This window comes from Coregonus clupeaformis, chromosome 26 (genome assembly GCF_020615455.1).
Source record: "Coregonus clupeaformis isolate EN_2021a chromosome 26, ASM2061545v1, whole genome shotgun sequence".
NCBI lineage: Eukaryota > Metazoa > Chordata > Actinopteri > Salmoniformes > Salmonidae > Coregonus > Coregonus clupeaformis.
In genome coordinates this window covers 31,549,320-31,564,395 of record NC_059217.1, presented here as the reverse complement: position 1 = coordinate 31,564,395, position 15,076 = coordinate 31,549,320, and the positions used below count along the sequence as shown (strand labels likewise).

Here is a 15,076-nt window from a genome sequence, read left to right as displayed (position 1 = left end):
GTTTGTTAACTAGGATATATTGTTTCATTAATGAATGTCAAATATATTCCTGTGTCTGGCCAAATACCCCTTACACCCTAACATGGACACAAATAAACAAGTATAAGGAAATGATAGCCAGGGGTTGCTACTGGAACTGAAAAGCTACAAGCAAGGCAAACAGAAAGGTGGCATATATACTGTACAGCAGGCCCACTGGGTAAACAGAAGCAGACTGGGTATGTGTGTTTATATTCATGACATCTGCCTCCCTCTCACACTTTCAAACCTCTTCCACTTCTCTGAGGCTTGGACAAACAGTACCTAGTGCTTTCACTGCTGCGCACACATTACTGTTGCTGTATTATTATCTCTCTGGGCAGGCTAACTGCACTGCTGGGGATGACTGTTATAGGGCTGTTCACTTTTTTAAAAGGTGGGCAGGGAGCTAGCAGCTGTGTCATAGTTTAACCATTAAACCATAGTGGCCACCCCCTGTTTGATTCCAGTTCAATTGTTGACTTCGTTCTCCTCATTTAATGTCTGACCACTGGGACTTTGACTGAGCCATCAGCACAGCAGATTCTGTCTTAGTTGTGTTCTTATCCATAGAGGATGTTGGTGAGGATCCTGGTTCTGCTCTACCTGGCGGGGGCACCTGCCCTAGCACAAACCCTCTGCCAGCCTAGTGAGTTACTTGGATTGGTCTAAAGAGGACGCTTATGTCCTCACCATTTCTACTTGTTTTCATGGATTTGTGTTTGGTTGGTTGTCATTCTTTAGTTTATATTAGTGTTACAAATTGTACAGTTACAACTTCTTATTGTGATTTAAATGGTCTTTGATGTTGTTCTGTTGTTTTTGCATTGTCATGTACGTACACAGAGGTTTCTAGTTCAACAGTGAATGTTTGAGTGGACACACAGTAAATACTGTATGGTTGTCCAGATAGTTCTTTATCAGGACGGTATGAAGAACACTTTGTGAGGGGTGTTCTATTTACTGTTGGTTTCATTGTTGTCCTGTTTCTTTTTTAGTTTTACTATTTGTATCTATCAACCCATGTGATTCAAGCCCACATGTTTGTGACCTCTAAAAAAAAATGTGTTTTCTTGTACTCTCAATGTTTCATGATGAATCCAAAGATTATTCAAATGTGTTTGAGATGGGTGAGAGAATCACTCATCAAGATAACTCTTATTCTCTCTGTAGATGCATCAAATGGCTACATGGTGCGAATCAGCATAAAAACAGCTTTGGGAAATCAGGCTGTACGTACTATGCTTACAAGCATTCTCTCATATCATGGGTCCTATATGAAAAGTTTTAAATACAACATTTAGAACTACATTGTTCTTGGTAATGACATTTCTTTATTTTGTCTGCAGTATGAATGGAATGAAAATGAAATGTTCCTTTTCCGAGCAACTATGGCCTTTGCCATGAGGAGGTACTATGAAACGGAAACTTACAAGTAAGAAAATCTTGTGCCATTTATTTAAACTGAATTCAAAGCACAGTATAGTACAGTATAATGTTTTTTCACTTCCTGCAAAGGTTCATTTCCAGCATTCCTGTGTGCATATGTTATGACTGTCTTCCTAGTGTATTGTGTAATAATGACAACATGGCATTTATGGCATTATGATGTTTATGGGACTTTTCCAGTGTCGACAACATTATCGTGTGTGATCAGACTCCGAGGGTGTCCTTCTGGTTTGTGGTGACATCACCAGACAACGCCGCCATGCTTATTCCTAAGGCAGATGTGGAGAAAGCTGTGAGGTAATGTTGTGGTCTACTTTAAAAGGAAAATATCCTGGTTTACACCTGTAGATGAACTGAACTCTGAAGTAAAAAGGTGAACATAAACAGCCACCTGAGTATCTGATGGATAAAACAGAAAATATATATTATGCTTACAATCTGAACCACAAGGCAAGTGGTATTTACACAGATTCAGAGACCTGTAAAAGGTGAGATGTACAAACTGGACCTAAAGTAACCCATTCTATGTCCAACAGCATGTCAAGGAATCGCATCAACAACGCCTTCCTCCTGACAGATAGGACCCTGGAATTTCTGGGCATCGACCCCACGCTGGTGGAGCCAGTCAACCCTAACACCCCTCCCTGGCTCATCGTGTTCGGAGTGGTCATAGGGGCTGTGTGTGCTGGAATCATCGTCATGCTCGTATCCTCTCTGCTTCAAAAGAGACGGTGAGTCCACCACTTCAGTCTCTCTGTTGATAATGATGTGTTTGGTTATTGAACTATGGGTCATTCTAACCTAGGAAAGAGAAAGGGATTGTGGAGGATGGACAGGATGAAGAGGACAGGCAGATGAAAGGAGTGGAGAATGGCAACATCCTGGATGGCAGCTACAATAGAGGATTCACAGATGATGATCGCTTCACAAAGCTGTAAAGGCTTCCCCTGTAAAATGCTGCCAAGCAAGCACAGGATGGGCTAAGAGACGTGAAAAACCACTACAAAGAGACTTTTATGCACTGTGTCTACAGTTTAAAACTGCAGCAGCTATGAGATTTCATAAAAACAGACTCTGTGAGCTCCAAAAGTATTGGGACAGTGACAAATGTTTTGTTGTTTTGGCTCTGTACTCCAGCACTTTGGAGTCACTTTTATTGTAAATAAGAATAGAATATATTTCTAAACACTTCTACATTAATGTGGATGCTATCATTTCTATTGGGTACAAAATAATCTGAAACACAACCAAACAAAACAGCAAATGCATCCAACAAGTTTGTAAACTCACAATCTTGATGTAATCATTGCGTGCTAGGAATATGGGACCAAATACTAAACTTTGGACTACTTTTAATAATACACATACGTATAAGTGAATTTGTCCCAATACTTTTGGTCCCCTAAAATGGGGGGGACTATGTACAAAAAGTGCTGTAATTTCTAAATGGATCACTCGATATGATGAAAATACCCTCAAATTAAAGCTGACAGGCTGCACTTTAACCTCATAGTCCTTGTATCATTTCAAATCCAAAGTGCTGGAGTAAAGAGCCAAACAACCACAAATGTGTCACTGTCCCAATACCTTTGGAGCTCACTGTAAGTAAAAAGAACAGCTTTTGGGGTAGGGTATTGCAAACAAACCTTTCAGTTCTGTTTTATCAATTTCTTTAGTTAAGCATTTCTTCAAACCGAGTACGTGGCATCTTGTCAACAATTTTAATGTATATTTCAAATGGTCAAATAATAGAATCCCTTAATAAACAGTGATCTTGTTCACTTATAAATCATGAGTACTTCTTCTCAATCAAAAATCTGAAAATAATACAAATGTAGCAACAGAGAGGCACAGATCAATTAATGTATCTGATAGGGAGGAGAAACACCATGATAATTGATTTACATGTAACTAAGAAATGACTGATGTAATGTCTTTGGTAATTCCAGTATCTAGTTAAGTGTTAACCACCTATTAAAGTTTTTTTACTGCTTTGTTTTGCACAATGTGATCAACTGGAGAAGAAGACCTGAACAGATGGGTTTAAATGTCTATTTTCTTTTTGAATTTGTAAATTTCCAGTCATTGTTTTAAAGAGCACCCATTTTGATTTTATATATTGTTTATTATGAAAATATATTGTGTGAATCAGAGGAAATGCAAACAAACTGTCATTTAGATATACACTGCTCAAAAAAATAAAGGGAACACTAAAATAACACATCCTACATCTGAATGAATGAAATAATCTTATTAAATACTTTTTTCTTTACATAGTTGAATGTGCTGACAACAAAATCACACAAATATGATCAATGGAAATCAAATGTATCAACCCATGGAGGTCTGGATTTGGAGTCACCCTCAAAATTAAAGTGGAAAACCACACTACAGGCTGATCCAACTTTGATGTAATGTCCTTAAAACAAGTCAAAATGAGGCTCAGTAGTGTGTGTGGCCTCCACGTGCCTGTATGACCTCACTACAACGCCTGGGCATGCTCCTGATGAGGTGGCGGATGGTCTCCTGAGGGATCTCCTCCCAGACCTGGACTAAAGCATCCGCCAACTCCTGGACAGTCTGTGGTGCAACGTGGCGTTGGTGGATGGAGCGAGACATGATGTCCCAGATGTGCTCAATTCGATTCAGGTCTGGGGAACGGGCGGTCCATAGCATCAATGCCTTCCTCTTGCAGGAACTGCTGACACACTCCAGCCACATGAGGTCTAGCATTGTCTTGCATTAGGAGGAACCCAGGGCCAACCGCACCAGCATATGGTCTCACAAGGGGTCTGAGGATCTCATCTCGGTACCTAATGGCAGTCAGGCTACCTCTAGCAAGCACATGGAGGGCTGTGCGGCCCCCCAAAGAAATGCCACCCCACACCATGACTGACCCACCGCCAAACCGGTCATGTTGGAGGATGTTGCAGGCAGCAGAACGTTCTCCACGGCGTCTCCAGACTCTGTCACGTCTGTCACATGTGCTCAGTGTGAACCTGCTTTCATCTGTGAAGAGCACAGGGCGCCAGTGGCGAATTTGCCAATCTTGGTGTTCTCTGGAAAATGCCAAACGTCCTGCACGGTGTTGGGCTGTAAGCACAACCCCCACCTGTGGACGTCGGGCCCTCATACCACCCTCATGGAGTCTGTTGTCTATTCCATTTGCACAACAGCATGTGAAATGTATTGTCAATCAGTGTTGCTTCCTAAGTGGACAGTTTGATTTCACAGAAGTGTGATTGACTTGGAGTTACATTGTGTTGTTTAAGTGTTTCCTTAATTTTTTTGAGCAGTGTATATGTCTCCTCCTTAGCTATTGCGGAACCTCTCTTCCAACCTCTCTAGTCTATTGAGATTAAAGCAGGTTAAACTTCATTAAGGACTACCTCTTTATTCAGCTACAGCATGGAAAATGATTATGGACACGCATGATGGAACAGTGGCTTGCGAAAGTATTCATCCCCCTTGGGATTTTTCCTATTTTGTTGCCTTACAACCTGGAATTAAATTTGATTTACACAACATGCCTACCACTTTGAAGATATACATATTTTTTATTGTGAAACAAACAAGAAATAAGACCAAAAAACAGAAAACTTGAGCGTGCATAACTATTCACCCCCCCAAAGTCAATACTTTGTAGAGCCACAGTTTGCAGCAATTACAGCTGCAAGTCTCTTGGGGTATGTCTCTATAAGCTTGGCACATCTAGCCACTGGGATTTTTGCCCATTCTTCAAGGCAAAACTGCTCCAGCTCCTTCAAGTTGGATGGGTTCCGCTGGTGTACAGCAATCTTTAAGTCATACCACAGATTCTCAATTGGATTGAGGTCTGGGCTTTGACTAGGCCATTCCATGACATTTCCATGACATTTCCCCCTAAACCACTCAAGTGTTGCTTTAGCAGTATGCTTAGGGTCATTTTCCTGCTGGAAGGTGACCCTCCGTCCCAGTCTCAAATCTCTGGAAGACTGAAATAGGTTTCCCTCAAGAATTTCCCTGTATTTAACACCATCCATCATTCCTTCAATTCTGACCAGTTTCCCAGTCCCTGCCGATGAAAAACATCCCCACAGCATGATGCTGCCACTTCCATGCTTCACTGTGGGGATGGTGTTCTCGGGGTGATGAGTGGTGTTGGGTTTGCGCCAGACATAGCGTTTTCCTTGATGGCCAGAAAGCTCAATTTTAGTCTCATCTGACCAGAATACCTTCTTCCATATGTTTGGGGAGTCTCCTACATGGCTTTTGGCGAACACCAAACGTGTTTGCTTATTTTTTTCTTTAAGCAATGGCTTTTTTTCTGGCCACTCTTCCGTAAAGCCTAGCTCTGTTGAGTGTACGGCTTAAAGTGGTCCTATGGACAGATACTCTAATCTCCACTGTGGAGCTTTGCAGCTCCTTCAGGGTTATCTTTGGTCTCTTTGTTGCCTCTGATTAATGCCCTCCTTGCCTGGTCCATGAGTTTTGGTGGGCGACCCTCTCTTGGCAGGTTTGTTGTGGTGCCATATTCTTTAAATTTTTTAATAATGGATTTAATGGTGCTCCGTGGGATGTTCAAAGTTTCTGATATTTTCTTTATAACCCAACCCTGATCTGTACTTCTCCACAACTTTGTCCCTGACCTGTTTGGAGAGCTCCTTGGTCTTCATGGTGCCGCTTGCTTTGTGGTGCCCCTTGCTTAAAGAGCACGCATTTTGATTTTATATCGTTTATTATGAAAATCTATTGTGTGAATCAGAGGAAATGCAACAAAAAATATGTTGCATCTTCAAAGTGGTAGGCATGTTGTGTAAATCAAATTTAATTCCAGGTTGTAAGGCAACAAAATAGGAAAAATGCCAAGGGTGGTGAATACTTTTGCAAGCCACTGTATGCATGTGTAATTGCAGGCACTGACTGAATGTGTTTCTGTAGGCCGTCATTGTAAATATGAATTTGTTCTTAACTGACTTGCCTAGTTAAATAAAGGTACAATTAAACATAAAAAATTACTCTGGGGCCTTTCAGAACAGGTGTATATATACTGAGATCATGTGACAGATCATTTGACACTTAGATTGCACACAGGTGGACTTTATTTAACTAATTATGTGACTTTTGAAGGTAATTGGTTGCACCAGATCTTATTTAGGGGCTTCATAGCAAAGGGGGTGAATACATATGCACGCACCACTTTTCCGTTATTTATGTTTTTAATTTTTTGAAACAAGTTATTCTTTTCATTTCACTTCACCAATTTGGACTATTTTGTGTATGTCCATTATATGAAATCCAAATAAAAATCCATTTAAAATACAGGTTGTAATGCAACAAAATAGGATAAATGCCAAGGGGGATGAATACTTTTGCAAGGCACTGTATGGGGTAGATGTGGGGTCAAATGTAAAATGATTTGAATTTTACATCCTGTCCCAACCCAGTTCCTCAGTAATAATTAAATGGCTAAATGGGTGGCTCTTATCTTCCTCAAATCTCTCTAATGGGTAGGTCTTCTATTAGTTCCAGCTCTGGTAGTGGAACACACAAGGTCCTTTTATTTTTTTAAATCAAATGTAGCATCAGCAACTCTAATGCAGCTTGCAACGAACTCAAGTTTTCTACTCAAGTGCCTTTGATCCCTCACCAGAAACGACAACATGCTACAAAGGGAAAGCTTCTGTGATTGTTTGAGAACACCACAACAACCACACTGGAAATTGACAGTGTTAGCTAGCTAGCTAGCTAGCTAGTCCTACAATTTTGATGATTCAATCGTTTTGAGGATTATTATGAGAATTTCGCTAATAGATAATTGAAAAATGTACTGCTTAACTCAGGAAATAGCTAGCTATGTCTAAACCAAAGTTTGTTGTTTTTGACCAGGGTAAATTGAAAAGCTAGCTAACTAGCTATAACTTACCGTAGCTAGCTAGCTAACATTAGATAGCCATGTAGCTAGTTAGCTAGCTATGTTCAATAAAGTTAAAGAGAAAGAACACTGACAAATATCGTACCTAGCTAAAACCAGAGCAGAAAAACAAGACAGTCACAGCTAAAGTAGTTTGTCTAGCTAACTGTCATGTGTTTCAGTCTGTTTCTGTACCTGTCATCCTCCATCTCATCTGCTCTGTTTTTGTTTTCTCCCTATCTCAGATTATACTCTTTGGCCCTTCTGGTTAGATACCCATGTGGACCCACCATTTCACAAAGTGTGAGTTTCCTGGTCAAAAATCGTGAAAATTGATTGATGAGTAGCAAGCTAGTGATGGCTTTAGGCTATGTCCTTCTCTAAATCCTCTGCAACCTTTACACACATCACATTTCAGCCATGTCTTTTCAGATTTTTTATAATATCACGTGTCTTTCCCTACAGGGAGTGGTGTTGGATGCAAGAGGGGAGAAAATCAAACTGTACTCAGAAACATTGGACATACTGACTTCTCTACATGACCAGGGGATCCAGATTGGAGTGGCATCACAGTTAGTTCACATTGGGATCAACTGCATGCTATTTTATTTTATAATCTGATTAAATATCTATGTAAAACTTGTTTAGACAATGGTCATTTCTGTTTTTAGCCTCTAGATTGGTGATTCTTTGAAATAACATGCCAGCATTGTAAATTATTTAAATGTTCTTTCTATTCCTCAGCACAGGGGAGGTGGGTGGAGCCAATCAGCTGTTGTCCCTCTTCAATCTCAACCTATACATTTCCTTCAAGGAAATATAACCGGGGTCAAAGTGTCTGAATTTGAGATTATACGACCACTGCCACCGGTCCTGGACGATTCTTCTGTCTTCAACACAAATACTGTTAGTTGGAGAATGGAAGTGTGTGTTTGTGTGTTTCAAATCAAATCAAATTTTATTAGTCACATGCTTCATAAACAACAGGTATAGACTAACAGTGAAATGCTTAATTACGGGCCCTTCCCAACAATGCAGAGAGAGAGAAAATTGAGAAAAGTAATAACACATCATAATAAAAGTAATAATAAAAACACAATGAGTAACGATAACTTGGCTATATAGGCACAGGGTACCAGTACTGGGTCGATGTGCAGGGGTACGGGGTAATTGAGGTAGATATGTACATAGAACTACGAATAAGGTGACTAGGCAACAGGATACATGTAGATAAAAAACAGTAGCACAAGGGTATGTGATGAGTCAAAAGTTAGTGCAAAAAGGGTCAATGCAGATAGTCCGGTTAGCTATTTGGTTAACTATTTAGCTAACTATTTAGCAGTCTTATGGCTTGGGGGTAGAAGCTGTTCAAGGTCCTGTTGGTTCCAGACTTGGTGCATCAGTACCGCTTGCCGTGCGATAGCAGAGAGAACAGTCTATGACTTGGGTGGCTGGAGTCTTTGACAATATTTAAGGCCTTCCTCTGACACTGCCTGGTATACAGGTCCTGGATGGCAGGGAGCTCGGCCCCAGTGATGTACTGGGCCATACGCACTACCCTCCATAGGGCCTTGAGGTCGGATGCCAAGCAGTTGCAATACCAAGCGGTGATGCAGCCAGTCAAGATGCTCTCAATGGTGCAGCTGTATAACTTTTTGAGGATCTGAGGACCCATGCCAAATCTTTTCAGTCTCCTGAGGGGGAAGAGGCATTGTCGTGCCCTCTTCACGACTCTGTTGGTGGGTGTGGACCATGATAGATCCTTAGTGATGTGGACACTTAGGAACTTGAAGCTCTCCACCCGCTCCACTACAACCCTGTCGATATGAATGGGGGCGTGTTTTGCCCTCTGTTTCCTGTAGTTCACGATCAGCTCCTTTGTCTTGCTGACATTGAGGGAGAGGTTGTTGTCCTGGCACCACACTACCTATAGGCCAGGGTTCTTCAATTCCGGTCCTGGAGGGCCGAAACACTTCTGTTTTTTATTTCTACCTGGTAGTTAATTGCACTCACCTGGTGTCCCAGGTCTGAATTAGCCCCTGATTAGAAGGAGAGGATGAAAAACAGAGGTGTTTCGGCCCTCCAGGACCGGAATTGAAGAACCCTGCTATAGGCTGTCTCATCATCGTCGGTGATCAGGCCTACCACCGTCGTGTCGTCAGCAAACTTAATGATGTTGTTGGAGTCATGTGTGGCCACGCAGTCATTGGTGAACAGGGAGTACAGGAGGGGACTAAGCACGCATCCCTGAGGGGCCCCCGTGTTGAGGGTCAGCGTGGCGGATGTGTTGTTGCCTACCCTCACCCCCTAGGGGTGGCCCGTCAGGAAGTTCAGGATCCAGTTGCAGAGGGAGGTGTTCAGTCCCAGGGTCCATGTCCAGGTGGGAGAGGGCAGTGTGGAGTGCAATAGAGATTGCGTTATCTGTGGATCTGTTCGGGGCGGTATGCAAAGTAGTGGGTCCAGGGTGTCTGGGATGATGGTGTTGATGTGAGACATGACCAGCCTTTCAAAGCATTTCAGGGCTACAGATGTGAGTGCTACAGGGCGATAGTCATTTAGACAGATTCCCTTGGCATTCTTGGGCACAGGGACTATGGTGGTCTGCTTAAAACATGTAGGTATTACAGACACTTGCCACTGGTCAGTGCATGCTCTGAGTATGCGTCCTGGTAATCCGTCTGGTCTTGTGATTGTTAACCTGTTTAAAGGTCTTACTCACATTGGCTACGTAGTGCATGATCACACAGTCGTCCGGAATAGCTGGTGCTCTTGTATCATGCATGGTTCAGTGTTGCTTACCTCGATGCAGGCATACAAGGCATTTAGCTCGTCTGGTAGGCTCAGGTTACTGGGCAGCTCGTGGCTGGGTTTCCTTTTGTAATTCGTGATAGTTTGCAAACCCTGCCACAACCGACGAGTATCAGAGCCGGCGTAGTAGGATTCAATCTTAGTCCTGTATTGACGCTTTGCCTGTTTGATGGCTTGCGGAGGTCATAGCGGGGGCATTGAGTTATGGTCAGATTTGCCAAATGGAGGGCGAAAGAGCTTTGTAACCGTTTCTGTGTGTGGAGTAAATGTGATGCATAGTTTTGTTTCCTTGAGTGGCGCAGTGGTCTAAGGCCACTAGAGATCCTGGTTCGAATCCAGGCTCTGTTGTAGCCGGCCGCGACCGGGAGACCCATGGGGCGGCGCACAATTGGCCAAGCGTCGTCCAGGGTAGGGGAGGGAATGGCCGGCAGGGATGTAGCTCAGTTGGTAGAGCATGGCGTTTGCAACGCATGTCAAAAATGTTATAAATTGATTTGCATTTTAATGAGAGAAATAAGTATTTGACCCCCTCTCAATCAGAAAGATTTCTGGCTCCCAGGTGTCTTTTATACAGGTAACAAGCTGAGATTAGGAGCACACTCTTAAAGGGGGTGCTCCTAATCTCAGCTTGTTACCTGTATAAAAGACACCTGTCCACAGAAGCAATCAATCAATCAGATTCCAAACGCTCCACCATGGCCAAGACCAAACAGCTCTCCAAGGATGTCAGGGACAAGATTGTAGACCTACACAAGGCTGGAATGGGCTACAAGACCATTGCCAAGCAGCTTGGTGAGAAGGTGACAACAGTTGGTGCGATTATCCGCAAATGGAAGAAACACAAAATAACTGTCAATCTCCCTCGGCCTGGGGCTCCATGCAAGATTTCACCTCGTGGAGTTGCAATGATCATGAGAACGGTGAGGAATCAGCCCAGAACTACACGGGAGGATCTTGTCAATGATCTCAAGGCAGCTGGGACTATAGTCACCAAGAAAACAATTGGTAACACACTACGCCGTGAAGGACTGAAATCCTGCAGCGCCCGCAAGGTCCCCCTGCTCAAGAAAGCACATATACATGCCCGTCTGAAGTTTGCCAATGAACATCTGAATGATTCAGAGGAGAACTGGGTGAAAGTGTTGTGGTCAGATGAGACCAAAATCGAGCTCTTTGGCATCAACTCAACTCGCCGTGTTTAGAGGAGGAGGAATGCTGCCTATGACCCCAAGAACACCATCCCCACCGTCAAACATGGAGGTGGAAACATTATGCTTTGGGGGTGTTTTTCTGCTAAGGGGACAGGACAACTTCACTGCATCAAAGGGACGATGGACGGGGCCATGTACCGTCAAATCTTGGGTGAGAACCTCTTTCCCTCAGCCAGGGCATTGAAAATGGGTCGTGGATGGGTATTCCAGAATGACAATGACCCAAAACACAAGGCAACAAAGGAGTGGCTCGCTAGCCAGTCTCTAGACCTTAATCCCATAGAAAATCTGTGGAGGGAGCTGAAGGTTCGAGTTGCCAAACGTCAGCCTCGAAACCTTAATGATTTGGAGAAGATCTGCAAAGAGGAGTGGGACAAAATCCCTCCTGAGATGTGTGCAAACCTGGTGGCCAACTACAAGAAACGTCTGACCTCTGTGATTGCCAACAAGGGTTTTGCCACCAAGTACTAAGTCATGTTTGCAGAGAGGTCAAATACTTATTTCCCTCATTAAAATGCAAATCAATTTATAACATTTTTTACATGCGTTTTTCTGCATTCTTTTGTTGTTATTCTGTCTCTCACTGTTCAAATAAACCTACCATTAAAATTATAGACTGATCATTTCTTTGACAGTGGGCAAACGTACAAAATCAGCAGGGGATCAAATACTTTTTTCCCTCACTGTATGTCATATACAGTTTGTTGAGTGTGGCCTTAGTGCCAGCATCAATTTGTGGTCATAAATAGATATATAATATAGATCAAAACTCTCTTGGTAAATACACTGAACAAAAATATTCCACTCCCCCGTCTCCGGCGCTCGCCGGTCTACTAACCACCGGTCCTGGCAACCCACCTTTACGCACACCTGGCAGCCATCATTACGCACACCTGGACCTCATTACTTCCTTGATTACTTATATAGTACTCTTTTGTTATCAGTCATCAGGTAGTATTTTTTGTGTTTCCATGTCAGACACGTCTCTTGTTTTGTGTCATTCCATGTTCGTTATCATTAAACTCACTAACTGCACCTGCTTTCTGACTACCTGCGTCTACGTTACAAATATAAACGTGTTGGTCCCATGTTTCAGCTAAAATAAAATATACCAGAAATTGTCCGTACGCACAAAAAGCTTATGTTATGCACACACTTGTTTACATCCCTGTTAGTGAGAATTTCTCCTTTGCCAAGATAATCCACCCACCCCCTTGTGCTGGGGACAATAAAAGGCCACTCTAAAATGTGAAGTTTTGTCACACAACACAATGCCACAGATGTCTCAAGTTTTGAGGGAGCATGCAATTGGCATGCTGACTGCAGGAATGTCCACCAGAGCTGTTGCCAGAAAATTGAATGTTCATTTCTCTACCATAAGCCAGCTCCAACATCATTTTAGAGAATTTGGCAGTATGTCCAACCGGCCTCACAACCACAGACCACGTGTATGGTGTCATGTGGGCGAGCGGTTTGCTGACGTCAACGTTGTGAACAGAGTGCCCCATGGTGGTGGTGGGGCTATGGTTTGGGCAGGCATAAATTACGGACAACGAACACAATTGCATTTTATCGATGGCAATTTTAAATGCACAGAGATACCGTGATGAGATCCTGAGGCCCATTGTCGTGCCTGTCATCCGCCACCATCACCTCATGTTTCATGCACTGCCCCATGTTGCAAGGATCTGTACACAATTCCTGGAAGCTGACAATGTCCCAGTTCTTCCATGGCCTTAATACTCACCAAACATGTCACCCATAGAGCATGTTTGGGATGTTCTGGATCAACGTTTATGACAGCGTGTTCCAGTTTCCGCCAATATCCAGCAACTTCGCACAGCCTTTGAAGAGGAGTGGGACAACATTCCACAGGCCACAATCAACAGCCTGATAAACTCTATGCGAAGGAGATGTGTCGCGCTGCATGAGGCAAATGGTGGTCACACCAGATACTGACTGGTTTTCTGATCCACGACCCTACCTTTTTTTTAAGGTATATGTGACCAACAGATGCATATCTGTATTCCCAGTCATGTCAAATCCATAGATTAGGGCCTAAGGAATTTATTTCAACTGACTGATTTCCTTATATGAACTGTAACTCAGTAAAATCTTTTAAATTGTTGCATGTTGCGTTTATATTTTTGTTCAGTATAGTATGGTCTACAGCTTATCATGAGGTGTTCTAACTCAGGTGAGCAGAACCTTGAGACTTCCTTATTAGAGATTGTGCACCAGCTGAAAGAGACACACCCCTCCCCTCCTAACCTTACCCGATGCTGCCGTACAGTCTTGACGATGCATAGAAAAACTAGCTAGATGTATATTATCCATGTCCTTGTTCAGCCACGACGCAGAGAAACATAGGATATTACAGTTCTTCAGGTCCCGTTGATAGGTTAGTCTCGAACAGAGCTCGTCCAATTTGTTCTCCAGTGACTGTACTGTACGTTTGCCAATAGAACGGAGGATAGAGGCAGATTATTTATTCACCGACGTAGTTTCGACAGGGTGCCCGCACCCTGGCCTCGCTTACGCCGTCTTTTCCTTTTCCGAGTCTCTGGGACTAGGGCCTGGTCTGGGGTGAGCAGTATTTCCTGCGCCGCTGACTCGCTGAAGTAGAAATCTTCATTCAAATCGAGGTTAGTGATCGCTGTTCTGATGTCCAGTAGCTGTTTTCGGTCATAGGAAACGATGGCTGAAACATTATGTACAAAAAAAGTTATCATCAGCACAAAAATACACACAAAATAGCAGAACTGGTCAGGAGTTATCCGTTGCAGCTCCATTCTACAAAATAATTTACAATTAGCACAAAAAACACACGCAATAGCAGATTTGGTCAGGAGCCCATAAAACGGCAGCTGTCCTTTGCAGCGCCATTCTTTCATGTTTGTGTTTATGTGTAACAGTGTTGCTTCCGTCCCTCTCTTCGCCCCTACCTGGGCTTGAACCAGGGACTCTCTGCACACATCGATAACAGTCACCCTCAAAGCGCCTTACCCGTTGCTCCACATAAGCCGCGGCCCTTGCAGAGCAAGGGAAACAACTACTTCTCAGAGCGAGTGACGTCACCGATTGAAACGCTACTAGCGCGCACCGCTAACTAGCGAGCCATTTCACACCGGTTACATATGCTTGGGTAACTGGGCGTCAAGTGTGTTTGTAGTGGAACTCACTGTCATTGTGTCTTTGTTCAGTCCTCAGGCAGACAGTGGATTCAAGTTCAGTAAGATGACGTTCTTTGATGCTGAACATAGGAACATCAAAGACGTCATTCGACTAGGTTCTTTACACCTCCATAAAGTATATAAACTCAAACCAATTTATAACTTCATAAATTCCACTCTAACTTCCTAAAGTCATTAAAATGCATACATAACAGAGTAAAGATATCGATGATTCCATACCATGAGAGTTGACCACGAACAATGTCATGACAGCTGTTTTGAAGTATAGCAATTTGGCAAGTATGTTGCATAAACCGTTCACACCCAAAGGAGATAACAAGACAAGCAATTTAACTATAACTTACCCTGAACTCTGCTTTCTCTCAGGTTTGCACTGTGTTCTGGTTCCTAAAGGAGTGACTATGAAACTAGTGAATGAAGAGCTTCTGCTGTTCTCCCAGGTTGCAAAATGAGGACTTCAGGACAGAGTTGATGCATTGATGCAATACATAGACTTGACCTCT

The 15,076-nt window shown here is 43.0% G+C and overlaps 1 protein-coding gene and 1 pseudogene across 1 annotated transcript; both read left to right on the top strand.

The window, feature by feature from the left end:
• The first annotated feature begins 480 nt into the window (after positions 1-480).
• On the top strand, positions 481-2,614 carry LOC121539878 (collectrin). The gene is made up of 6 exons (XM_041848525.2): positions 481-667; positions 1,192-1,250; positions 1,368-1,453; positions 1,648-1,764; positions 2,004-2,198; positions 2,273-2,614. The coding sequence occupies exons 1-6, from the start codon at positions 595-597 to the stop codon at positions 2,403-2,405; spliced, it is 663 nt and encodes a 220-aa protein (XP_041704459.1). The 5' UTR covers positions 481-594; the 3' UTR covers positions 2,406-2,614.
• Positions 2,615-7,302: 4,688 nt separating this feature from the next.
• On the top strand, positions 7,303-15,025 carry LOC121539809 (annotated as a pseudogene).
• Positions 15,026-15,076: the final 51 nt, after the last annotated feature.